General features: G+C 40.9%; 2 protein-coding genes across 6 annotated transcripts; both read right to left on the reverse strand.

Moving 5' to 3' along the window:
• Window positions 1-928: 928 nt before the first annotated feature.
• eya3 (EYA transcriptional coactivator and phosphatase 3) lies at window positions 929-13,404 on the reverse strand. 4 transcript variants are annotated; one of them, XM_061759537.1, is made up of 19 exons: window positions 13,279-13,404; window positions 10,475-10,577; window positions 9,738-9,787; window positions 9,520-9,614; window positions 9,380-9,442; window positions 7,380-7,434; window positions 7,191-7,300; window positions 6,804-6,941; window positions 6,558-6,643; window positions 6,139-6,316; window positions 5,883-6,052; window positions 5,611-5,694; window positions 5,456-5,545; window positions 4,853-4,911; window positions 4,598-4,758; window positions 4,020-4,134; window positions 3,324-3,445; window positions 2,975-3,075; window positions 929-2,014 (listed from the first exon to the last, which is right to left on the reverse strand). In XM_061759537.1, the coding sequence occupies exons 2-19, from the start codon at window positions 10,496-10,498 to the stop codon at window positions 1,934-1,936; spliced, it is 1,782 nt and encodes a 593-aa protein (XP_061615521.1). In that variant the 5' UTR covers window positions 10,499-10,577; window positions 13,279-13,404; the 3' UTR covers window positions 929-1,933. The 4 variants fall into 4 exon arrangements, with proteins under 4 accessions (XP_061615521.1, XP_061615522.1, XP_061615520.1 ...); XM_061759538.1 differs by having other exon boundaries at window positions 5,883-6,037; window positions 10,475-10,574; window positions 13,279-13,402; XM_061759536.1 differs by having other exon boundaries at window positions 10,475-10,574; window positions 13,279-13,402.
• A 472-nt stretch (window positions 13,405-13,876) lies between these two features.
• Window positions 13,877-25,926, reverse strand: si:ch211-195b13.1 (STKc_SGK domain-containing protein). Of its 2 annotated transcripts, none has more exons than XM_061759541.1 (13): window positions 25,884-25,926; window positions 18,633-18,708; window positions 17,855-17,930; window positions 17,726-17,766; window positions 17,567-17,624; window positions 17,389-17,472; window positions 17,147-17,278; window positions 16,955-17,067; window positions 16,726-16,849; window positions 16,537-16,632; window positions 16,285-16,440; window positions 16,106-16,195; window positions 13,877-15,574 (listed from the first exon to the last, which is right to left on the reverse strand). In XM_061759541.1, exons 1-13 carry the CDS (start codon window positions 25,909-25,911, stop codon window positions 15,410-15,412), a joined length of 1,239 nt encoding a protein of 412 aa, XP_061615525.1. In that variant the 5' UTR covers window positions 25,912-25,926; the 3' UTR covers window positions 13,877-15,409. The 2 variants fall into 2 exon arrangements, with proteins under 2 accessions (XP_061615525.1, XP_061615524.1); XM_061759540.1 differs by lacking the exon at window positions 25,884-25,926 and adding an exon at window positions 19,615-19,835.
• Between the last annotated feature and the right edge of the window lie 1,694 nt (window positions 25,927-27,620).

Consider the following 27,620-nt stretch of genomic DNA (forward strand, 5'->3'; position numbering starts at 1 on the left):
CCTTTGAGATTATGCATACAGATGGTTAAAGGCACAATATAAATATGCAAAAACAATAAAAAAAACACACACACACACAACCAAATACACACAAATACACATTCTTAACGGTCCAAAAGCTGCGAGTGAGTAAAGAAGAAACCTTCAGGCTCAGAATTGTTCAGTCATCCATGTCATGTGGACATGAGGTTGACCTAGCCTCCAAACTATATTTAATGAGCAATCAAAAGATGTATTGCACAGTTGCCATCTCATTAGTACCGTTTTCGTCTGCATAACAACGTAAGCTTGTCATGCCGTGTTCTCCTATATTTACCAAAAGTCCAAATCCATTCACTTAACTGTGATGTAAACAATTCATATCAAAGCATTTGGCTTGCAAACCTAAATCAAAGTTGTTGACCGACTCAATTAATACATAGATGCGTTCGCAGTAAATTCTTTTTTGGTTTAACATTTGGTTTGACATTCAATTGCATCAATGAAGCACTTTCCGAGGATATATGTAACTAGCCCAGTCGTTTACGAGCTGATTTGCCAAACTGCACTGAATCTGCTACATTGTGACATGAGGATAAAATGTCCTCCTGCCAATTCTGAAAAGAGGTGAAAAAGAAAATAACATCTACTCAGTGTTTGCGGGAGTGGAGTCTGGCTGTGGGCTTAGCAAAACCAACAAACAAACAAACAAGAAAATAGAAAATGTGACTTAGATAATTATTTACAAGGGTCACATTCTTCTCTGCTTATTTAAACAAAACAAAAAAAGGCCAACAAATCATATTTAATACCATGTTACCTATCTTAACACTCTGGAAGGACACTTGGGCTTGTGCTATGAGGAAGCCAAAGGGCCAACAGATGAGTATTTGATGATGGTTGTTATTGTAGGGGAAAGAAAACATTTTTTTTTATTCCCCCCCCCCCCCCCCCCCCCCCCGCTCAAAAAAAAAAAAAAAAGGGAACACATTTCAGCTCATCAGAAATCTCAAGATAAATCATCTCCACAGGGCCAAAACCTCTTTATGTTACTAATACTACTTTGACTTTAATCTCAGTGAGAGTTGTGTGAGTTTATGTCAGGGTGGCGGGATTGTTGGCTACGATCGTATTACGATAGTTCCTCTCCCCATTAGAGTTCCTCCATATAGTTCCTCATTTCGAATGATGCAGTGGCTCCATGGGAGGCAAACTAATAAGGGAACAGACGATCAACTACAGTGAACCTTCCCACATTCGCGGTTTGGCATTTTCTAATTTTTGGAGGCAAAACTATCCTCAGTTATCCGTTGGAAAAGTCACCTAATCGCAGCAATAAAAGTATTGCTTTGGTGCCAACTTTTGGCATCATGGGGTCAATAAACCATGCTGAAGTGAGTCGAGTTTCATTTAGACATAGAAATAGTGCTTTGCCACCATCTTGTAGCATCTATATGTCAAGGAACTATGTTGAAGTGAGTTGAGGAGTTTCATTGAGACAAACCTAGTGCTTTGCAGTGCAAATGAGCTCAGAAAACAAAAGCTGGCTTGTACATTTTGAATGCAAACTACAACCTACGAACATAAAGTGAAAGCCTTTGATTATTTGAAATCAGGAGGGAGATGCTTCAACTTAAAAGAATTAAAGAGGCTCAAAAACAATGTCGTCTTCCCTTCTGCGCCCGAATGAGTACAAATTTGAGCTGTGGCGAGATTAGCTGCCAAAGAATAGGGAGTGCTGGGTATGAGGACACTGAAAGCAGCCGACTGGACGCCCAGTCTGTTCTTAGCAGTCGGCTCCACCTCAGTATTTTTTACCGTCTTTCAGCCAGTACACAGGTGTCTGTAAATTTGCATGTGAGCAGCGTTGGAGGCGGATTCTTGATCAGTGTCCGTCCAGAAACAATAAATGGCGTCTCTACTTTTCCCATTTAATGTGCCGCCGCCTGCTTGTTTACAAGAAGTCCAGTTCCAGGGCTTGGTGCAGGGACACCAGGTCGCCGTGAGCGGAGATCCGCCAGAAGGGCATGTTGTGCTACACAGGGCGACAAAACCATTTTGTCACACTTCAGGCGAATTCAAACGCACATTGGACCATGAAAACGTAATCTCTTCCAGGAGGTTTGTCATCCTTGTTTCTATTTTTAATTATCCTCATATGAAATACAGTTCTATACCGTGGTTCAACGTTCGCACCCCCGCTATATTGCAGATTGTTAAGCGACCGTTTTTTAATAGGTTTTTAAAACTCGCGCCATAGTCATTGTTCCAACACAGCAGGAGAAAATATGTGACCGAAATAAATAAATCAATAATAAAAAAATAAAAATATATATATATATATATATATATATATATATATATGCTCTGTTTGTATGTGTCGCTGCGCCATGTGTGATTTAAAGGTTTAGAATTACCGTAACATCTATGCTAATTTGCATGAGCCTGTCTGCGGCGCATTGTATTATATGTTAGCATTAAGCTAGTAGACTTTCGCAAGATAAAATTATGTGATTTGGTTGAAAATTGTTTTATGTAAACATATAATGCTTAATTCTCTTATTTGTAATGTGTCGGTTATATAGAAAGCTTCAACTGAAGCAAGCACGCGTCACCTCTTATTTGCAGAATTGTTTGAGTGAGAACAGGCACAAAGGAATACTTTTAAAAGTCTTTTAATAAGTTTAAATGTATTTAATCGGTCTAAATATTGTAGGAGGGGTAAAACTATAAAAAGTGTTTTATATTCTCTCTCCTCATTTTCACCTATTGCAGGTGGGTCTGGAACGTATCCCCTGCAATAAAATGGGGTTCACTGTAACCTTTAAAGTTTACCATACTAAAAATATTATAGTATCATTAACAAATTTAATAAAAGGGTACACACACTGACACACAAAAAGGCGCTAAAATGGCAAAAAGCTGACTACTTTTCAGATATATTTTCCTTGGAATGTTAAGGCGAACTCAAAGTCAGGTTCTGTGTTGCATGTACCTGTTTCGCTGCAAACTCTTCATCGCGTCCGTCTCCTATGACGACGTAAGTCACTTTCTTCCCGAAGCGAGAGACGATCCTCTCGAAGCAACTTTCTTTACCTGCAAGCAAACGACAGCACAGGTAGTCGTCTCTCAACGGTTTTGCGGAATATCATGAAAAGTAAAGCACTGCAACTGTTAACCTAAACCACTGTTTTTTCCCCCCACTATGTTCATATTGTGATGCGGCAGGACTTTTTCAGATAGTGTCAAAACTAGCAATTGTACGTGTGCATGACTATGACGCGTTCTTTTTTGACAGTACAGAGTCATTGATGATGAGGCCTGTAATAGGCTGTTTTGTGTACCTATTTTTGTGGCGCTGTAGATGTTCTCTATGGGGAAGACATCTCCCAGGCCGTAGAGCAGCACTTTAGCCAGCGCTGGTACTAGTTGAGTGGTGGTGACCAAGATATTGACACACTTCCCTCTGTTGGTGAAATAAACACTGAACAACTTCATTACATACAGCGTTCCCCTACAAACTGCAGTGAGTAATTGACGGCCCCTAAAATGTTTTGAATTGCCTTAGCGATGGCACAGGATGGCGCCAAAGCCCTGTTTTCTATTAGACAAGGTTATGGCCTGACTAAATGAAGCTCCTGCCCTTACTTCGACAAAGTTCTTTGCACCAGGACGCCACAAGAAAGAAAATAAGAATAGACATGGCCGCACAAAGAAGCAAATAAGTTTTTAGGCCAAATGCCACACTGCAAACATGAAGAGGTTCACTGTAAACGCTCACCAAAATGACACTACAAAGTGTTATTTGACCACAGACGAAACACATTACTTGCTTAAATAGATAGAGCCAATCAAATATTCACTAAATATATTGACTAAATTGTGCTTTTGTAAACTAGCTCTCCCTGTATTTGCAGCCATGTTGCTGTTTGCATGTCAAGGCCCACACATAAGCTGGTTGCTTGAATGGTTTAGAAAGGCTTTGTGGCTTACAGAAATATTTTTTTGAGAAAGAACAGTAAGTGTCATTAAGCTCAGACCTGGACTGGATAAGCAGTAGAGACTTGAGCGCTGTGCTGAGCCAGGAGTCGGTCACGTTCTCGATATCAGACTGAAGCCGCAACAGCAGCTCCCTCTTCACAGGACTCAACAGGCCTGCAAGGGAGCAGCAGCATTACTTACAGCCGCAGTACATGTTTCTTCTCATCGTCACTGCGTAAATGTAACACAGTTGTAACACAATTAGCTCTTATGAACTTCTGTTAGTTCGCATTTGTCTTATGTGAGTCACAAAAAAAAACCAGGTCAAAAACACAATCCTCTATTTAGTTTGGCTAAAACACATGTTTGATGAACAAAGTCTGATTTAATGGGCTCTTTGCCACTGTAATAGTAGACTTTGAACTACTTTCACTTTCAAATAGCCTCACTGGTCACATTACATAGTGTAGTAGATGTGCACCATCTACTGAGAGCTATTGAGATCCAAGAGGGTCTCTGAAGGATTCACTAAATCAAATTCAGGACTTTTTAAGACCATTATGAATGAAATTTAAGACATACAGTAAATCATTGAAACGCATTCTTGTGCAGAGTAAAAGAAAATGTGCAAACTCACCTCCCACATTTCCTTTGTAGGTGTTGTAAATCTCTTTTAGGCGACGGTAGCGAAAGGCCAGTTTGCGCATCCACTCCACACCTCCCTGGACGCCAGTAGTGGCTCCTGTTGCCCCTCCACCACTGGGGGCGTTAAATCCATCCGCCAAGAAATTGTAATTACTAATAAAGAGGAGACAAAGTATCTCTACTTATACAGAATCCTTCTTAAATTTGCTATTGTGGCACAGTTCAGTGTTCCCTGCCAAAAAAGCACCTTAGGTCCTGCCCGTTGTCGTCGGAGGCTACATCCTCAACATGGACTTGGTCACATTCCTTAAAGCAGAAAGTAAACCCCGTTGTTATAATTTGTATTATAGCATTCATATCAGTTTAAATCCGATGTAATCTAAGCACCCATTTTCTCTACCGCTTGTCCTCACTGGGGTCAAGGGTAAGCTGGAACCGATCCCAGCTGATGTTGGGCGAGATGCGGGGTACATAGAAACAAACAACCATTCACACTCACAGTCTCACCTATGGACAACTTTGTCTTTTTTAATTAACCAAACATGCATGCTTTCGGAATGTGGGAGGAAGTCAGAGTACCGGGGAGAAAATCCATGCCAATCACTGCGCTGCCACATTAAATGCTGCCATTCAATACAAACGATTTCAACTGTTCAAAGCTACTCAAATGTTTGTCCATGTCTTTGTTGTTCATTAATAACAAACATTGCTTTGCCTAAAAGAGTAAGTTAAGATATTTTCGAGAAGACAAAACGAGAAACCTATAAAGAAATCTTTGACGAGTGTTATGTGTGCAGTAACTGGTTCACAGAAATTGTGAGGATTAGTTTGCCAACGTATCCCACTCTACCTCCAAGTCATTGAAGAACAGGTGGTTGTCAGCCAACTCAAAGATAAACTCCTCCATCTGCAAGCCCAAGTTCAGCATGGTCGCCGGGTCCTAATGCCGTACAATAAAAGAGCTCTAAATACAGAAAAGTTTTACAATTGTTCATGCCAACATACCTTGCCAAACTTTTGTGCAAAGGAGCCTGTGAGCAATGAGTGGAATATAATAATGGTCTCATCCAGATCCCACAGAAAGATGCGCTAAAACAAACAAACAAACAAAAAGTTATTAACAATTAATAGTGGTCACATGATTAATTTTAAAATTTTAAAATGATGAATTTAAAAAGACATCCGTTACTAACTGAGTCCATTGCATTATTGGCATAAATACCAATTAATTACAAATTTCCCCTTTGCGGTACTAGGAAAAGTTATTTTTATCTTACCTCAAGGTCGGTTTCAGTAGGCAGGGAGTTGTCACACTTCTTGGCCTTTCCTTTAGCTTTTCCCATGGAGTTCCGTCGTCCAACCTCATCTTGGTCTCTGGCTCCAGCAGGATGAGCCACGCTGGTGGGCAGAGCCGCCCCCGCCGGGAGGTTCTCTGATGGGGACGCATCTTGGAGTAAGACAGCGGAGGACAAAAAAAGTCTAACTTGCAGTATTTATGTGTGATTTTACAGTGTGTGAGGTACACAAATTCACCTCTGGGAGGCAGTCCTGCTGAGGCGGCCTCTTCTGACTTAACAGCTGAGTACACAGCCCCTCCCACGGTGGTTCCATGGTCATCACTGCTGGGCAGGCCCGCGGGCACGTAACTGGAAGGCAGGCTGTAATAGTGCGAAAACTGGCTCTGTCCCAAAGAGTTGTAGCCGCTAAATTCCTGAGGGAGTCCAACAGAAAGATTATCTATCGTTCACTACATCAATCAACATTTGTTACGGTAACCCAACAGAGAAAACTTCTTGTGGAAACATGTTCTGTGCCGTTTCTCACCGACTACTAAAGCTTTTCTAATATTGTCATAAAACTCCTTTGTTGATTTAGTGTGTAGCTGCATGTTTCGCAAATGGTAAAAACAGATTTGTACATGCTTTTTGTGTGACATATAATCAACCACTTACTTGGAGAGCCACCGTTGTGGATGCTGTGGTAGCAGCTGCAGCTGATGGGATGTTGGAGTACACACTGGATGTTGTGAAACTTGAGCCTTGAGAGAAAAGCACACACACATTCTTCAATCAAGGTGACAGGAAAACAAAACCCACATGACTAGCTCACCAATGGAGAATGCTGAAAATTCACACTCTCCTACAGTAAATTTGCAGAGTGTGACAGCATTGTCCTGAGCAAGTGATGCTGCAGCTTGCCTTGGCTGGGGTATGAGTAGTGCAGCTGGCTTGGCTGGCTTGAGGTATATGTGGTACTGAAGCTGAGAAACCCAGGCTGGCCACCAGAGGGCGCCTCTGGCAGACCTGTCTCTGTTTTTATGCCTGGCCACATAGCACCTAAAGATGACAGACAGCAATAAAAGCAAAGAAGGAAAGGGCCGGCAAGAGGGTTATTGGAGACAGCGAGGAGTTAAAAAAAATCCTCCTGTCAAGCTGTGGGCTTTGTGTCTTGGAGCAGAAAAACCGAAAGCAAATCAATTCCACAGTGCAGAAGCAGAGTGAGGCCACTAAAGCAAAGTGACAAAGGTGCAATGCTGTGTTTTTAGTGAGCAGACTGTGTTAGAAAAGATGACAAAAGGGACTAACCAAAGGGTGGGAGGCCATACGTTTGGCCTGTCTGGGGAAAAGCTGAGTATACAGCAGACTGAGCCAGAGGGGGGAAGGCCACTGGGCTGGGGTATGATGTCACCACGGGGCTAAAAAGAAAGACAATTACGTAGTACTAAAGTGCGGACGTGACAAGAGATTCCTATTTATTTAATGCAGTGTACTCACTTGCTTCCTTCGTAGACCTGCTGGGTGTACTCAGACCCAGCTGTTGTGTCTGTGGCTGTCAAGACAACATAACAATCAGATTGACATGCAGATTGGCATACAGTATGTACTATAACTAACTAACTAACTAACTATCCATCTATCCCTTAGGACTTTATTAAGCAATGTGAGTCAATTTCACTCAGTTGCCTCTGAGACTTCCCCATTTCACCTCCAACAAGCTGACATTTTCCATTGAACTTCATAATCATTGTGCGCTGTAAGAAATGCATATCGTCCAAGCTCCCACATATTTATTTTTAAATAAATTAACTGCAAGGAGACAATGTAGATGCAAACAGCAAAATATGTGAGCTTGCCGATAGGGTGGACATTTTTGGCCAATGTTTGCAATTTATGAACACATAGAGGACCTTCATTTAGCAACACAATTCAGTGATCAAGCTGACAAACATAGTTCAAATTTCCAAACAGAAGACTGATTGAAAATTTATATTTCACTATGACAGAGTGGACATGTTAAGCTTGATAACATCCAACTACATACATAGTATGATCAAAATTACAAAAGTTAAGTGTAAATATTTCCTCTGCAACTAATTAGTCGTATTAATGTCATGGTATACAGTTTTTTTTTTTTAAAGGAGCATCTACCGCATAATGGCAAGGTGGACAGGAATTTCAGGGGCACATGCAAAATGTTCAATATAATAATGAAAAGAGGTTTTACAAAATGTATCTGTTTCTCAAATAACTTTTTTGTGAGCAGTAAAACCATGTACATTTTTGGGGGGATTTAGTATCATTAACCACTTCTTACTAGACTTTACGCCGATCTGATCGGTGTTATCGGTATCGGCCAATAATTACCATTTTATGCTGATCGGCTTTCATGTCATAAGTCGTCGATCCGATCAATGATGTCATCGATCGGCTCCGCACAAGACATTTAACTCCGCGTCTTCGTCGCGTATGAATCCAAAAGCTAGTTTGTTTTTAGCGTTGTCATGTGTCTTGTTGTGCAGTACTGTAACTATCTGATGGCCAATAAAGTTTTTTCAATCTTGCCGGTGAAAAAACACGTCACCGGTGTGGGACTATTTTGCGGTGTCTCAGACAAACAACACGTAAATTATTTGCAGTATGTGCACGACTGAAGTACGTCGTGGGGAACTTCATCACAACAAATTTGAACGAGCACCGGAAGAATGTACATGAGGAGCATGTCGAGTTCAAGCAACGCAGTGTGTGGTGGTGGTGGTGGGGGGAGGGGGGGGGGGGGGGGGGGGGGGGGGGGGGGGTCAAACTGACTCAAACTCTGGACAACACCCGTCCGCATAGCTGGGACAGTGAGAAAGTTAGAGTAAGCATGTCATTAACAGTATTTATTAAAGTAATTTCATTGCAATAATTTAATTACAGTAAGTTAGCACCCATTATTTCTGTCATGTAATGTTGATTTGACCTAAACGTCCGTCAGTGGCCAATCCTTGAATGCCCCCTAGAGGTCATTGGTGTTTTAACTTTTGTCTAAAATGCTACAGAATAATTTGAGCTGGGACGGACTCCATCACGCCCGCAACCCTTGTAAGGAAAACCTGTACGGAAAATGGATGGATGGATGGATGCATACAGTATATAGTACATAAGTATATACAATAAAGGAACAAGTCATGTAAAATAGACACATTGCTCCATCTTGTGATCGGTTATCGTTTTTTAAAACTTGCTGATCGGCCCCAAAAATCCTGATCGTGTAAAGCCTACTTCTTACACACACTGTAGTTGACAGAGCAGTGTGCGGGCGCATGCTGAAATCACATACATCCAATGGAAAAAAAACAATAATTATGAAACCAGGAAACAAATCACTTATCACTGTACTAATGTGGTACTTATTTTAAGACGTCATGGTTTCATTATTCTGCGACATTTTTTCATGATGATTCTGAAGAGGAATCCCAGTGATAGTAACCCACGTTACATTTGTGCATTCATACCAGAGTGTGCATACGAGTTCAACTGGGGCGCTCCTCCTATCTCTCCTTCAGATTCCCCATCCCCTGCAATCAGAAGCAAGGATTCCAGACTCAGCCGCTATACTTGTGATTCTCAGCTTTTTTCCATATTTTCTACTCACGTGTGCCAAGTTGGGAGACGGACAGGGCAGAGTAAGAGCTTCCCTGCTCTGATGGAGCGAGCACAGCACTCGGGCTTCCATCCTCTCTGAGATTACTACAAGAACATTCAGATGCTTGGTTTTAGCCAACAGGGTTATTTAGAAAAAAAAAAGGAGTCATGTTCAGTCCACACTTCATAAGCTTTTTTTTTTTTTTTTTTTTTTTTTTTTAAACGTACCTTTGTTCTTTTTCCAATCCATGGTCTACATCAAGTTTGGCTTTCTTCACCTGTGCCCCAACCCCCCCCCCCCCACCAGCAGCCAAACATTTATTATTACATTTTAAAGAGGATAACATCTCAACCACATAGTCATTTTAAAATCCTTTCTACCACAAAACATTAAAACAAAGAAAATCGGGTCACCTGCTACAGGTTCTGGTTTTGTCATTTATAGTATTTCTTATTAATATTACACAACTTCTCACAGGTATTTGGAAGTAGTAAAAGGTCTGGTCACAATCGTAACTAGAAATGCAGAAAATTGAAGTTGATTGAATGAGACCAAATGAAATACATCTTTAAAAAAGAAAACACAAAGATAAGTGATGTAAGGTGTTCATGGCAAAATATGCAAATATGCATTCGGAAGAAAGAACAAATAAGTTAATTTTTTTTTTTTTTTTAAAGTCAGTATCTTAGAATAAAGAGGCTAACTGTACTGTCCTCAGAATGCGAAGCATGCCAAAAACGTGCATCAATTAGTTTTCAGCACTCATTCCAGCACTAAAACCTCACAGGATGCTTTCAGAAACAAACAGACAAATAACAAATGTGGACTGTAACTTAGTACAGTTTCTTGAGAATTGATGGGAAACAGTGAGAGTACAGGACTGCCCAATTTCAAATCATTAGTCATTAATGTGAAACAGCCGCCCCCCCCCCCCCCCACCCGTCCCCCTTGCGGGCACACTTACCGGCAGCTCCTGCGAGTCATCCATCTCTGCGGCAGAGCGACCCGACAAGACAGCGCGCCGTCAAAGCCTACTCTCTGGACCTGGGGAGTCTGTGCGGACCCTGCTTCAAACAGTCACAAGGGGTAGAGCAGAGAATTGAAAAGTGGACTGCAGTGACACCTTATGTAGTTTTCCCAATACAAAACTCTCCCCTCCCCTTACCACATAAACACACATCGACGCAGCCCCACCCACAAGGAGGGCAAGAAGTGGGGCGTCTGGGTCACATATCCTGCACGAGACGTACAGGTGAGGCAGGTGTGACTGACGTCGCTCGACTGCCCGCCCCTCTCGTGCTTAGCGTGGGATTAGGGAAGCGTGCCGCCTTACATGTGACCCAACTCGTGTAAAAAGAAAACATTCTCGCTCAGGTGGACGCTGCCGGTTCAAATGATGCCCCAGGGGGATAAGATCTACCCTTGTTTCATCGCTCGGCTCGCTTAACTGACCTTTCGCGTCAAAGTAGGGGGCAAGGAACGTGTATTTGACATGATGTGGACGCAGAAACTGAAAATAGGTCAAATGGCAAATACAACACCACGACAGCGCGTGAGGCAAATAACACGGCACGTTCCGGATCAAAAGTGTGCCACCTCCAGGGGTTGCTGAAACATATGTCAGCTTATACAAGATTCATATAAGTAAACTCATAACACCGGGAGCAAAAGAAGGCTACCGAAATTAGTGACACCCTTTTGAGATGCTCAGACCACGGCCAAGCATGAATAGCTTCTACAGACCTTTACTTGAATATTCGCTGTCGAAAACTATAGAGCCACCACAAAAAAATTATTAGCAATAATTTACCAGTGTTAATTTTTGTCTTTCGACGAGATGCTCTGTTGTTCTTTGTTTGTTTTCAAAGATAAAACCTTTTGGTTTTTTTTACATATAAATGACGATTGTCAAACACAGTTTATGAATGTTATGGAAGTGTCTTCAAATCATGTATGAAAACTGAATACAGGGGGGGGGGGGGGGGTCCTCCGGTTTATGGTGGTCCAGACGTATGTGATGTCGAGTTTACAAATTTGCACACAACGGACTAGTTTGTGCAGTGGTGTAAGAATATACTGTCAAGTGGCACAAGAAGGCTTACTGCTTTTCATTTTGATTGTTTTGTATTCACTAATTAGAGGTGTTTTACATTCAAATATTAACTGTAATTATGACTTTACTAGCATGTTAGCGCAGGTTAGTATTAAGACTGCGGTGTGACGTAAAAATACATTGCCACATGGCACAAGAAAGCATGCTCAGTTACAGCCATACATACTGTTTCTCATTTATTTTATTTCCATGGCCCTAAAGTTTTTCATACAAATATTTACTATAATTAGGAGTTTTGAATAACATGTTCCGACTTGCGTAGAAATTTGGGTAACATCGCTATTGTAAGACCAGAACTCCATTGTAAACCGAGGACCCCCTCTATGTATGTTTGTATAAGAGGTGTGATGATAACATACATTTGCTTCTTTTAAGGGAGGGAGCTCTGCATTTATCAGGAATAAGAGTCGGCGCTAAAAAGAAGGAGCGACGCGGGCAAGATGACTAGATAGGATTAGAAAATGTCAAATGTTAAAAGAAACATTTGAAATAATCGTCTGGTGAAGGACTGCAGTTGCTTATTAACTTTCAAACAGTAGTGAGTGACATCATGCAGACTGTGAACGCACCAGTTATGATCCCAGCGCCTTCATACTGTTCAAAGACGACTCATCTTATTTTATAACAGTTAAGGGTTGGCTGAAAGGAGTTATGATGCATTATTATTATTTTGTGTATGTTTTATTTTGTGTACATCACGTTATACAATTTGTTGTACCTCTTATTTGTATTAGCTTTCACTTTAGCTTTGTTTTACGCTGCTGTCTGCGAATAACAATGTAACCCATCATAAGCGACCAAAAAAAAAGTAAAGATGTATTATTTGCCGACATATTTACAAAGCGTTACCACGCTTTACCAAACGTTTTAGCTTTTGCAAAAGTAATACTGCACAAGTTGAAAGTTGCGATATGAGGAGGTCTGAAGACTTTAGCCCGTTCTGACCCGATTGATGATGAAATATATAGCTGTTGTTTTTGCATCGGGACCACATGTGCACCACCCCATCGCTCCAATATTGTTTTGCCATTTTGCAAGTGAAAAGAGACCTTCTAATCTAAAGGAGAAATTAATCCCCATCCTATCTGGAAATAGCCGATCGCCGTTAGATTAGCAGGAACCAGCACATATCCCGGCCGAGGATAAAAGCACTGTGAAGGTGAAGGGGCGCCAGACTAATTCCTGAAAATCAGTAGCACGTTCAGCGTCGATTTAAGGGTAACTTCAAGTACACGATCGTTTTGTTTACAAATAATCGACTGTTGTGAACAGCAAGCACGGCTAATATTTCAAGATCGCCGAGCTACGGACTTCAAATACGATGTTAGCTATTTACTCAAACGTTGAGTAAAGTTTAACAAATAGCAAAAGCGGATTCACTTTTCTTTACATTTCACATTAATTACAATATTAGTTAATAATGAGCGATACGATAGTCAGACTGGCAGCGAGGTGATGAGTTTGGCACGGGCATAAAAGTTTTCTGCTCCAGACATTAGTCGGGTTCGGCCGCCATAGGAGCGGGTACTGAAATGGCAGCGTGCAATGCATCTCATTCCTGCTGCCGTAGCAAAAATTGCAGCTAAATAAAAAAAAATAATAATTAAAAAAAATAACACGTTATGGAGGCACCGCAATCAGTAAACCCGTCTTACCATTGAAGGTGGGAAGTCACAACGTTAACATTTAAGCATCTCCATTTGAATCCAAAGTGTAAAGCTTTGTCTGTTGATAAGGAGCACTATTTTGCAGGAAGTTGGCGTTGCTGCGCGAGCTGCGCGTGCGCACAATGTTGAGTCACATGTTCAGCCTGCCCGGTGCCTTTGTCGACAGGTGAGGAAATGTTTGTTCACCCGACCAGTTTCCCAACCTTTACAGATCCAAGGCATATATTCTACATTTGAAAAACTCTTAACTGCGTGCAAACCAAACAATGTTGAATTGAATTGTTGTGTCTGTCACTATATGCTGCTGGCATAGGTAGATAAACATAATGAAGGTGCGTTTGTAGTCAATACATTGATAGTAAATAAATACTTTTTGGATCAATTGGTACGTGTCCAAACATTATTATTATTATTATTTTAAAATTAGCTTCTGTGATTGAACGGCGACCAGTCCAGGGTGTACTCCACACAAAGTCAACTAGAAAAGGCTCCAGATCACCCGCCATCCTAAAAAGAATAAGCACGAATGAAAATGAATGGATGGATAAAGTGGAGCAGCATCCTTAGCACTATGACAATGACAGCGTTGGTTTTCAGGTAAGAGATTTTATTTGGAATTTCTGACATTAATTTTCAATAATTGAGTAGATCATGTAAATTACTTTCTTAATCTAGTAACAATGGCAGGAAAATAAATACACACTGAAATACAAAAGAAAAAATTGCAACTTCCAAATATGGAAGAAAATGATGTACTGTGCAGTGCTTTTTTCAACAGTCTTTAAAATGCACCTCTTACATGTATCAGTTTTTTAATATATGTACGAGCAATAAATCATCCATTTTCAATAATGTAACACAACTTCATACATTACTAGTCCCATTCTGTTGCAAGATCCATCGATAATTCCTCCATTAAAGCCAGTGCGATTTTATTGCACGATTTAAGAAAGCCTATTAAGCAGAGGGTTTGTGGCTAATGCTGAAGCCTGCTCCATCCTTTTGTCCTCAGTCAAGTTAATGAAGCACATATATAAATCAAGATCTCTATGGGAGGGAACAACAGGTAATGGAAAAGAGATATGTACTGTACACACAGTATACATGGACAGGCACAAAACATTCACAGGTCCTCTCGACACGATGTATAAATACAATGACATCTTTAATATAGTTTGTATGGCATGTTTTCTGTAAAACATTCTAATTGTGAAAATGATTGATAAACATTGTTCAAACCTGTTATTGCTGGTTGAATCACACGTTCCAGATCAATAATATAGACATATGGATTCCTTGTAAATGAAGGCTTTAGGGGGATATATTGCCATTCAATAAATATAGGTTTCACTAAGTCTATATATATATATATATATATATATATACACACACAGACACACAATGGGCAACATTAACTTATATATAAAATGCATATTACAAAGGGTAAACAATGAATCTCTTGTTTTTATGAAAAGAAATACAATTTAAAATGTAAATATTTAGAAGATTTAGATTTCAGTTAATGAGCATGTTAAATTTGGTCCAAAGTAAAGATATGAATTAGGAGAATACAGATATGATATGACTCGTCTTTATTCTGGACCCATGTTTCCATTCGTGCAATAGAGCATTAACATGAAATTAAGTTGCATAATGAACTTGGAGACCATTTTAGTTCGAACATCTAGTGTATGCAAACATGGAATGAAGGCATCACCCTGAACGGCCAGTGTGCCCCTGTCAAAAGTCGAGTGGAATCGTACTGGAAAAAGTTGACTCTTGCAGGCGCCGTCCCAATAAACTTCAGGCACTTCTCTTCGGAGCAGTGAGGTCCAGTCACCAGTGGGTGATGTTGTAAGATCCCGGAGTGCTTCAGTACTTGGCACACTTAGAGTTTTTTTTATTATTGTTTTAGATGATAGAGGCAGAAGTGTAGGGCCGATGATGTTGTAACATGAATCCATCTCAGTACATGAGTCATGTAAAAAGATCCTTCAAGATTCGACCCTCAGTAGGTCCCGTATGGACAAGCGGCTCCTATGTGGTCCCGCTGTCAAAACAAAACTCAATCCAGAGCTTGTGGTTACTGGGAGAGAATATCAGTTAATGATACTGGTATTCACAAAAAGGAATGGTCTGCTGGAGGCCCATAGGAAAATCCAGGGAATGCCCCCGCTGCTTCTTTGATACTGCTGGTCACACTGAAGGTGTCGTTGCTCAGGGAGGAGGACACAGGCAAGTGGGTGAACTCTGGGTCAAAGTGGCGTAGGTCTGTGGGACCACTCTGCAAAATCAAGCAGGAGGGGAAATATCATTAACACTCCTACTTTATTGATGTATTGAGCCAAAACAAAATACGCCCATCTCATGTAGCCTCTGCGTAAAACTCTAGATTACAAACGCCCCTCAGTATGATGCAGAGCAGTTCGAAACATTAACATGACTTTGCATTGATACAATCTGTTGATGTAAAGATTAAGTAATCAAATTAGTATGCTTTTTCTTTATAAATGGTTGATGATGATTATGAACATTGAACACTTGACTCACTGTTAGGCTTACAAGTAGCACCTTTTAAAAATCCTACCTAAAAACTGTGGAAAATTGATCGACTAATGTATTTAAAAAAAAAACGTGACGTCAAATTGAGTATCACGGTGGAGTAATGGTTGAGACTGAATCGACCGCACCTCTGCTGGTTGCAATGAAGTATTGCACTCCATGTTACCTCGGTTGAAGTCGAGATGTACTTCTTAACTAGAATTTCAATTGACTCCTATGCCCATCCCTTTTTGAAATCTACTGTTGAACCTACCACAGAGGGGATGAAGGGCGGAGTGATCTTCTTGGCCATCAGGTCGTCCCAGTTGATTGGCGAGAAGAAGGAATGGTACTTCAGTTCGAGCTGGAGAAAAACAAAAAATAGTTTTATTCACTATGTGTCTTCAGAAAGTTCCGTGTCAAGTGGAATTGAATTCAGGTTTGTGTACTTACAAAATCATCCTTCACCCCCAGTCTCTTGGTACGATCCTTCTGCAGCAAACCCTCAAGCAGCTCCCTTCCCGAGTTTGACACGTTGGGTTTGAGTATAGGAACCTTGTGCAGGATGTTGTTGTACATCTCAGCTGTGTTGCGACTGTAGAAGGGAGGCTGCGCGATGCAAAGGTAAGCGTGACACATTTAGTTGAAATTTAACGCAGGGATGAGAAATTGGACACAAGCCGCAACGTCACAGTTTCAACTTACAAGTCCATATAGCATTTCATAGAGCACAGATCCCAAACACCACCAGTCCACTGTACGGTCATAGGCCTGCTTCTGGAGAACCTCCGGAGCCAAATACTATGGAATTAAACACAAACATAAGAGTCATCTGATTTGTCACTTGTGTGTTCACTGGTCAAGAGAATATAATTGGATAAACTTGGTTTGTACCTCAGGCGTCCCACAGAAAGTTGTTGTTGTGCCATTAGGTTCAAGATCTTCTTTGCAGAGACCAAAGTCTGTTAGGACAATGTGGCCTTGGGAGTCTAACAGGATGTTCTCAGGCTTAAGGTCCCTGTGACGAAAAAGGGAAAAGATTACACAAAAATGATTCGCCACAATTGTGAACGCTTTCTTACAGCTGTCCACAAGGGGGCGCTTTAGGGTTTCTTATCGTTACCTGTACACAATATGCAGGGAGTGGAGGTAGCCGAGTGCACTTGCAATTTCAGCAGTGTAAAATCTGGCACGGGGTTCCAAGAAGATCCTTTCTCTCTGCAGATGGTAGAAGAGCTGAAAGGACAAAAGCTGTTAATATCTATGACAAACACCTTTTCCACTTAAGGTTTATTTCAAAATCTCCGATGCATACCTCTCCACCATTAACGTAGTCAAGTACAAAGTAAAGTTTATCAGTAGTTTGGAAGGAGTAGTGCAGTCCCACTAGGAAGGGATGCTTGATGTTCTTCATGAGCACGCTGCGTTCAGCCATGATATGCTTTTGCTGGAAGAGAGGCAAAAGGAACATGTTGTTTATTTTCATCGTGGTGCCATTTGATATTATGACAACAAAAATGTATACTGGTTCACGAGACCTACAAAAATATACTGTACCTCTTTCTTCTTCAGGATAATTTTCTTCTGCAGCACTTTGACAGCGTAATATTTAGTGGACTCCTTGTGTCGTGCGAGCAGAACCTGCATCAGAGAAAATGCACATTAGTATCTCTATCAGGGGAAAAAAAAATAAAAATAAATAAAAGAATAGATATTACAAAAAAATTAAAATCACCTTTCCAAAGCTGCCTCTGCCGATGATTTTGAGGTAGTCGAAATCACAGGGTTTGATCCTGTACAGGCACATACACACAATTAGAATTTTACAGAGATTTTTTTAATTGTTTTTAATTAACATTCTTAGTCATTAAATTAAATCAATGCGGGTACTTACTGAGTGTCCTCAGCAAGTGAACTTTGCGAATTAACGAACTTCTATAAGACAAGAATGAGGAAACATAAAAATACACTCCGATATTTACACAGAAAAATGTATGACAGTGAATCATCCGTTCCTGCTTACCCTTCTTTCAGCGAGATCATTTTCAACCTCCTCATTCTGATTCTCATCAATCTTCAGGAAGTTGTTGACTGCAACACTGAAAAAAAGATTAGATGGATTCAATTACCTTTGGCCTTCCTCTTGTATCAATATGAACCTTGTTTTATGTTTTTTTTTAAGACCACAATGATACATTTGAAAGGCATTCTTGACATGCTGAGTGCACTCCCCTCGCTGTGGAGTGAATGAACTATCTGATACATCTAGACAGGTCAAGTTTACGACAGGTGCCTCGGTGTTAACCTGTCTGAGAAAAAGCTTAAGCGGCTGACCCGTGACAAGGCAGCTCTCCAAGGACTCAGCCAGTTGCCCCTTGAGAGCATTTAAAGGACGAGGATACAGCCCTTTGGTATTTTGTTCAATACCAGACCCAAATCTAAAGGCCTACGCACTAATTTAGGCACGTGCGATGGTCCAAACCACATTTTGTTTTAATTTGATTATTGGATTATCTAGCGGACACCGGGGGATTTTCTGTAAAGGTGATTAAGCAGTGGGAAGGTTGTTCCAGGCTCATCATAAAAGGTCTATTCTTACACTGGCTTCTTGGACCCAGCTTAAGCTTTTCTCAGAATGTCCTAGCCAGCTCAGGTGGCAGATTAGATTGGCCAGTGATCTAAATGGACGAGTGGTCAGAAATAACTACGAAAGCTCTGACGGATGCCGAAAATGCCTCTTGTGCCTAATTGTCATTTCTATTCAAACCATAAAAGAGTTTGTTTCATAGTACAATACTCACTGTTGGCAGATGTGAGGGGTCGACACAAGCTTCTGGATGAAATCATTCAACCCCATTTTTCTCTCCTTGATGAAAGCTGAAAATGGAAGGAAAGGAGCCATTGATGTTAGCAGAGATATACAAGTAGTTGAGATCTATTTTGAAAATGCAGAGTTAATAGCGGCAAGTTTTGATGAACACAGTCTCGTACGGATATATGATGTATGGATTTATTAAGAAATATATTGTGTTAGTAGTTGCCAGTAGTGTTTGTAATGTTTTCTGTAGGCGAATGAAATGGTCTAAATATTAGAAACACTTCATTAACTCATTCACTGCCAGCCTTCCCAGTTAACATGGATATTTGACTTCTAAAGCCATCAATGGCAGTGAATGTGTTAACTTCAGCATGAAAAAAATGCAATACACCTATATAGACGACAGCTAAAAATAATACACATTAAATTAATATAAAACAACAAGCATGGTCTTTGTAAGGCCAGAATTTTGCTGGTGTATCTAATGTTGTATATATGAACATTGGACAAATATGCTTAAGCATGCAGTGAACAAAAGGACTTTTCTTCATGTGGAAAAAGAAAAAAAACTCTGTTAGTGCAATAATCCGTTGTGTGCGAGGTCCAAAAATCCTTTTATAGGACAGATTTACGCTGTTGCATAGAACTCTTAATACTGCGGGCTTATTGGTTACGCAACCACTTGGGTCACTCATTTAGACATTGGTGGTGGCCAGCAAAGCAGTTTCCATTCAAAAGTCTTATTACTAACCTGGAAGAGTGCAGTTTTGTATTATTCAAAATGTGCTCATTTGATTCGTGCAACGCGTAATTGCGCGTAAAATCCAACACCGAAACACAATACAGAACACGTTATCGTCCTGACAGGTAATAGAAGAACAATGCATGGGTAGTTAAGGAACCTAAATAACCAGGCGAAATAAAACACCTAAGTAAATAAATAAAAACATATTTTGGTCGCTCACCGGTGAGAACAGAAACAATTCCCCTCATTTTGCAGTACGTGAGGTCGCATCCCGCTTCAGTCACAGCCATGTTGAAACGCCGAGTTAAAACAAAACAACACTATTTCCTCTCTGATAATCTCCAAATCAGGTGTCGCCGACTTGCTTTGCTCCAATTACGCACGGGCGCAGAGCTCAACCGAACGCGCTCCGCTCTCACTTGCCGAATGCCAACGCAGGACAGCCTCTGTATTTATAAAAACCACGTGGTACCGCCGGTGACGCCCAAGCACGTCACGACCGTCCCCGTGGCAACCGGCGGGGGCGTGACGTCACGGGATTCCGCTGCACCCATACTTCGCCTGCACGAGATGGCTGATGACGACCTCACTGCAGAGGAGGAGGAGGTGTAAAAAGATGTGGGAGTGTGAGGATCTCTTCCTCTTCATTTCTCTCAGTGCGAGACTGCAACTGACTGCCATCCCAGTGCAAACAATGGGAATGTGTGCTGTGACAGTGTCTGAAGAGCCATAACTGCACACGTGCACAGCACAAAGATACGAAGATACACTGCTCACAAAGAGATATATTCGGCTTTGGATTGAATTTCACGATGAAGCTAAAATGCAGTACGAATTTGACCTCATCTAAATGAAACAATTTGAATGCACATGTCTTAAGTCTTAGATGATTTTGTACGTTTTCCACAACTTGCTGTTCTCTAACAAGGAACTGAATGGAAACATTCACATGATGTGTTTGATCCACGAATCGACCAATAGATTGCCAAGGACGTTCACTTCTATGCCTTTCTGTGACTCTTCCAGTGTCTTTGTATCTATCTATTTAGATTATAGGGAGATGATTGATCTGTCACCATTACATTCAGTGGACTATGCAGTCAGCGTCCGTGTTCGATGTAAGATGCCACTTTGACATGTAAATGCAGAGTGACAACATAGGAAACATAACGTAGCGGCACACCGCGGTGTTGACAGGAGGAGCTATCTCATCATCTTCCAAAAGTAAAAACTTTGGATGCCATTTTGACCATGAAAAGTACTCGCACCAAACTATTGAATATACTAAACAACGTAAGGTCATCACAGATTTAACAACAGAGGTTATTTTTCAGTCAGCAGCTTGTAACAAACTGTTACGCCAGCTGATCGTTCCACCGAAAATGCTTAATACATTGCTGTGCATAAGGTCCACTGCATTTAAAAGCTTCAATTTCAAATCCATGCAAATAGCGACAAAACAAAAAGCAGTGTAATAATCATGCATAAATGTAATCTATTTATGTGTCTCTGCATCTCCCTTTGCCTTACTATGAGGTCAAGGTGACTTTGCCATGCAGGTGGAATTATATAAATTCAGAGAAATGAAACATGACGCCATTGCTACTCTAAGCCGCGGCAACGATCGTTCCATCTGTTGTGGATGTGGTCCACTAACCTTGTAAGTTACATAAGTGTGCCATTATGCAAATCGCTATCCCGAGCTTGAGGGGAATGACAGATCTGCATAACAAACTAGTCAGTGAGTAATGGGGTTTTTCTTTGGGCGTGAGCGTTCAAACATATAAACACCTACTGAAATCTTAGTTTCCTTCATCTGCCAGTGGAGAACCCCTTTTTAGTTTCTTTGTTTTGCATGTGACAATCATGCATTCATAAAAGGAAGTGAGCTTGCATGAGGCCAACAGCACTTGTGTAATGGAAAGCGGAAGTTAAGTGCACTTTCTGGCATTAAAAAAAGACTCTTGCAGGTGCAGTGGTGCTGAAAGGCTATCTACCAAAGCAAACAGCTCTCTTTACAAACCCCCCCCCCCCCCCCAAAAAAAAAACCCCACGTCAGATAGGATATGACACCAATCCTCCTCCTCTGCTTTCTCGCCTCATTCCTCTGAATTATTCACATGGGATGTTGTCATTGTAGCATGTGCGAAGACATGCAAGACTCTTCTGTTTTCCATTTTGTATTGTTTGACGACAAAACGGCTATTCCCTGTTTGAATGATGGTTCAACATCTTTGTGAAAGGTACTCCACAGCACTGTCATTCAAACTTTGTGTAGCGCTGAGAATTTCTGTCCCTTGTGGCACAAAACACTTCTGTACCCCATTGAAACTAGTTAAGCCCCATCTTCACCAGGCTGTACACTTTAGTTCTCTTAGGTATGGATTCCATTTGTTTTGGGTGCTGAAATATCTGTGCAGCCTTACTTCTCAACACTGTGTTGTTGGATTACTAGTTGTAACACGCTTCTACCGTACTGTATTTGTTAATAGGTCAACACATACTGTAGTTCTGTGTCTTTTCCATGTTTTCAATAGAACATAAGGATAGAATGGGAAGAAAAGAAAATGCGTCAGTTATAAATAAGGCGGATTACAACTGAGAGAATTAATGTTCTTGTTGCTCACTTACAGATGATGTCAGCAGCAGGGCGTGGTGTGTTAGCTGTGTCAATAAGGTGTTAACAATCTACCTTGCCAATGAATTCAACAAAGAAAAGGAATGTGACAGTGAGAAGCATCTTCCAATTCTCTCCCACTTCAAAGTGTGGCGATAATTGGTATGAATCAGTTTTTGTCAGTGGAACTGAAAAAGGCTATGGCTTGGACTTGCATGGTTTCTTGCGGGACGGGCTCACTAATCTTCATTGATGGAACACATCATCAGGACAGCCGCAAAATGAGAGAGGTCTACAGCAACACTTGTCTGCCAATTAAAAGAACAACACAACCAAATTGATCGGGAGGGCCTTCATAATTCAGCCAGATAATGACCCAAAATACATTGGCAGAACAACAGAGGAGTTTGGAAAAAGAAGCGGAAAGTTTTAGACTGACCAAGCCAATCACCAGACTTAAACCCTATAGAGCATACTTTTTACCTGCGAAAGAGGAGACAAAAGGAAGTAACACTACAAAACAAACAACAACTGAAAGAGAAAGAAAGGTGATGTCAATTTGTCTTGATAGAGTCATTGCATGCAGAGGATTAGTAAATCCATAGACTTTTTCACTCTAATGTAATTTAAGTCTATCTGTTACTGTTACAAATAATGCTATCCTATAAATTTGTATCTGATAAAACTGCAAATATCTTGAAATTAAAGCTGGAATATTGATCTCTTGTCCCCTATTCCTCTTTTGATGAATAAAAACAAAAGTTTTCAGTCTGCAGCTAAATAAAGCAGTTGACCTCATTACCTTTGGAGGGAAGTGAATCTTGTCTAATGTCACTCCTATGCCCATGCTGCCAATTGTCACATGTCACTTTCACGAAATTGGTTCTGTTTTCTGCCATCCTGTTCAGTCTTGTGACCGATGCATGATAGTCATGCTTCACTATCACTTCCCGACCAGCAATTAAGGATAACGAGAATCCCCTGCCAACAGCTCCAGTAAAAGCCCTTGAAATCTCCTTTCTTATCTTAGTCTCGTCTGAGTGATGGTGATGTTTGACTTGTTGGAATTAGTTGCAGTCCTTGCTTGTTTTTTTTGTGGGTAACTATGATACTAAAAAAGAAAAAAATATCCCTTGTATGCCCTTGCAAGTTGGTATCATTGTGAAAATCTCAGTTTCCGACCATTTGTTGCCAATTAAAATGCTTGTGTTGACAATCCCAATATAGTTGGATTGTGCACACATTGCACTGGAGAGTTCTGCAATTAATTTGGAAATAGGGAAGCACAACTGGCGGCACGGTGGACGACTGGTTAGAGCGTCTGCCTCACAGTTCTAAGGACTGGCGTTCAATCCCCGACCCCGCCTGTGTGGAGTTTGCATGTTCTCCCTGTGCCTGCGTGGGTTTTCTCCCACATCCCAAAAACATGCATGGTAGGTTAAGTGACAACTCTAAATTGCCCGTAGGTGTGAATGTGAGTGCGAATGGTTCTTTGTTTGTTTGTTTGTATGTGCCCTGCAATTGGCTGGCAACCAGTTCAGGGTGTACCCCACCTCCTGTCCGATGATAGCTGGGATAGGCTCCAGCATGCCCGCGACCCTAGTGAGGAGAAGCGGCTCAGAAAATGGTTGGATGGATGGAAGCACAACTTGAAAGAGGGATTTTTGTTATCCTCGTGCGTGCTGTATTCCAAGTGTTGTGGTTGTGAGACAGCAGAAGGTAGAGGAATGAGTCACACAGGCAAACCCAACTGCATGCTGAGTAGGACTGCTGGCTAATGACTGTGTTGGTAATTTAATAGTCTGTTTGGTTGGTGCAGCAACAATCGCGCGCCTCCGTTTCACTCCCACGCAGTCACGACAACTATGCACTGAACTGCTGCTAAAATTCAGCCCCTTTCCTTTTTGCATTTGCATCCATGTTACATATGAGAAAGAAACACATTGAGAAACAAAAGCTAGTGGTGAAGATCCAGTTCAGTCCAGTCACAATTGACTCTTGGAGCCCTGACTGGAATCACACTGTGTTTGCTTCCCATCTGAATTCCCGGGCAGGAGATAAGATAACTTATTTTCATTCCCCCATTTCCATGGAGAGAGATACTAAATGTGGAAAATGTTTTATCTCCTTTTGGAATGATTTCATCAGCCATGCACTGCATCACTTTAACACAGAAAGAAACCTCAGACATGACATGAGACAAAACTGTTCAAAAAAAAAACATGAACAACATAGCCTGCCACAATCATATTTTCCATTAGATTTAGAGGCCATTACAAGGTAACGTTTCAAAAGAAACGGATTAAAGCTGGCATTTTGACCACTCCTTTACGGGACATTTTAGAAGGCAAAAACATTTTATTTATTTTTTTTAAAACATCTTAAAGTGAAAGTTTTAATGGCGGCATTGTCATTCCTGTGAAAAACTGTAAGCTGCATCTTGTCTAAAACTGTGCATGCTTTGTATTTTCCATCTGTCCGCAAAGAAACAAAAACTGTTTCCAACTGTTGTCTACTGAGGGTTAATGATGGCCTTTCAAACCCTGCATAAAGCTCAAGTAGTCACAATGTGGAATCCAAATAAACTGATGAAATGTGAGAATTGAACTGGATAAGTACATGAGCATTGTACACAAAAAAAGTGTGTACTGTGTATACTGTACCTTTAGCAGTGGTTTGTTACTAGGATGGTACGTACTGCCGTTGTACCTTTATAGCCCTGGAAAATTAGGTAGTTACCCTGTAATCTAGTTCACTTCATGAAATACAGTATATTGGCATTTTCAATTAACCCAACGTGCATATTTTTTGGGAATGTGGGAAGAGGCTGGAGTAGAGCGGTGCCTTGAGTTTTTTTCTAGATACGAGTCGTCGTTCAGCTGATTTTAATTTTTATTTGTTTTAAATTTTTTTGCTTTGCTTTGACTTGCGAGATTCAAGCGCTGTACGGTGGCAGTGAACTCAACGCACTTCATAATAAGCAGTTCTTTGGCAAATCGTGGACAGTTCTTCCAAAAAGAGGCTTCAAGCTGTTCCAGTTGAAGTTTACTGTCAAACTCGACATAAAACAGAGAATTACACCTTGTGCATTTAAAACAACTACGTAAATTAGCCTTTCAGTCTCCTAGTTTAATGCTGACTCAAATTAGCATCTACGTTGCATTGCTATAACTCTTTAACAATGGATTGTACACAGACGGTGCAGCAACACGTAGACAGACAATATATCGGTACTCACTCATATTCTTGTTCATCTGCGAAGAACGGCTAACATTAGTGCTGTACTGATGAACTGAGATTAGTTGAGTCATGAGACATGTGCTAACCACTAGGCAATGCCAACAAAAGTACTTTGTAATTTTTCATAAAATTTACAATTCAAATATAATTTGCAGGCGCCGCAAATAGTTTTTTTCTTCCTGGAAACATCACACTTTTGTTTTTGTAGCCACTTGTTGCAAAGCAGAGTTCATAGGGCTCAAACACAGCTGCATCAGTGGACAAGTGGTATCTGACAAATGACGACATTAACGTGAATGGTGCCAGCTCTGTGTTTGGGGCTGCAATTCCAAAATCATCCTTGATACATTTTCTTTTTCTTCTCGAATTGAATGAGATGACGAGGCAAAATGAACAGCGCGATTTGAGAGCAGACAGAGGAAGACTACGTAGTGCTTTAAATGCATTCTTGCAGTGACGCATGTCTCCCAAATTACTCCAGCAGAGGTGAAGGACTTATTCACAGACAAGGTAAACATGACTGTGCTAAAAAAAAAAAAAAAGTTGCCCGTTTCAAGATGCATCATCCTTTACATTTGTCACTTAGATGCTGACAATCTCATTACACAGACAGTAATCAAAGGTGTACCTACCTATGATGGATTTCTTGCCAGTCTTCATCTCTAGTCCAGAACAATATGAGCTCTTAGAGTGACTCTGCAATGGTGGAATATTTATCTGCAGCAGAGCATCCAGATCCAGATATCTGTGACCGCAGCCTGAGCATACACATACACCTCCCTCTGCTTCTCTCTCTTCCTTTCAATGGCTTTCGCTGCAGTGGAAAAGTCCTCAATTTAAAGGCAAACAACTTTCCTCAGCGCACCACCCTACTTATGTATTCTTTTCCTTTGCACCCTGTATTCACTTAGACAATGTGGCTGAAACCAAAGATCTGCGATGCACCTGCCTTGCCTATACAGGTCTCCCTCACCCCAAATCCTCCATCCTGGAAAACAAAACAAAAAGCAGGTGTCTGGTTACGGCTCCCATGAGAGCGGGAGTCCTGTGGGGACCCTGGTCTCCATGACAAGGAAAGCCAGAGGAGGAAGACAGGGACTGGACAGTGAGCTTTTAATTGGCCACAGTTGCAGCGATAACCCTCACAGCTCACCAGCATCCTCTGGCTCCTCTGAGCTGTTTTTAGACCAAATGATCCAGGTAGCCTTTGTGACAAGCTCATTGCCTCGTGCTGCAGGACACAACAAGTGAGGACAAGTCTGAATGCTGTGCTGAGTGTTGTTGTGACACTGAGATGGAAAAAAGATGGGAGATGTGTTCATGGAAACAAGTGGCACAAAGCAGCAATGCAGAATTGAATTTGACTGAACAAGATGAGGGTGTATGAATAATTGTTACGGGAAGTGACTTGAAATGACTGAAACAGTGCTGAAACCAATTTTATAATACGTTATTTCTCTGCTTGTTTACAGGTTACAGCTAAATGTATGACTGTGACTTGAGTTGGAAAGGTTGCTGCATGAAAGTGAAATTGTTAGCCAGAGGATGGTCAAAAACTGTTGAAACTAGCATCATTTGTGACAGTCAAAAAAGTTCCATCTCTAAGTAAGTCTAGTTGAACTAATTGAAACCGTTTACAATGGAACCTCAGTTTTCATATGCCATAGTTTTTGTGTGATTCAGTTTTGAACCTTTTTTTTTTTGTCCCTGTTTTCGTACAAAACAAAAAACGCATGACTGCAGTTCATTTCCCACAATCGATCATCTGAAGCATTTTGTAAGTTGTGTACTCTGCTCTGCAACACTCAGGCAATATTTGCGTAACACAGCCTGTCAAAAGTAAGACACGCAAATTAAAAGCAGGCAGTATAAAAACAGTTTCACCACACTTTCCTATCCAACAGTCACACTCAGTTTAAAAAAAAAAAAAAAAAAAAAAGCACAAAATAGTTTGAGCGTGACTGCTATGCTCTATAAAATTTGTTACTTGTATTATTTCATATGGGAAACATTTCTTTGGATTTTGAACAATTAGATTTTAGTCAGACTGTCTGAAACTAATAAATCACAAAAAAACCCGCCCCCTGAGGTTCTGCTGTATTAGTAAAAATCCCCCCCTGTAGATCTCTCTAGAATCTAATGAACATAACAACCTGCACAGAGAAAAGCAGACGTTTGTGGGCCAGATTACATTCAAACGAGGCACTATTTAATGGGTTACGGAGCATTGCGTTTGACCTCCTTTGGGAGGTTGGAAGTGTTGGATGTCATTAAAATGACACACAATAACAACAGGTTCAATGATCTACGAAGGTGCCTGACTAACACTGTAGATTCTCCGTTGTTGTGCACTCTGAATTATATGTCGA

This window comes from Phyllopteryx taeniolatus, chromosome 21 (genome assembly GCF_024500385.1).
Source record: "Phyllopteryx taeniolatus isolate TA_2022b chromosome 21, UOR_Ptae_1.2, whole genome shotgun sequence".
NCBI lineage: Eukaryota > Metazoa > Chordata > Actinopteri > Syngnathiformes > Syngnathidae > Phyllopteryx > Phyllopteryx taeniolatus.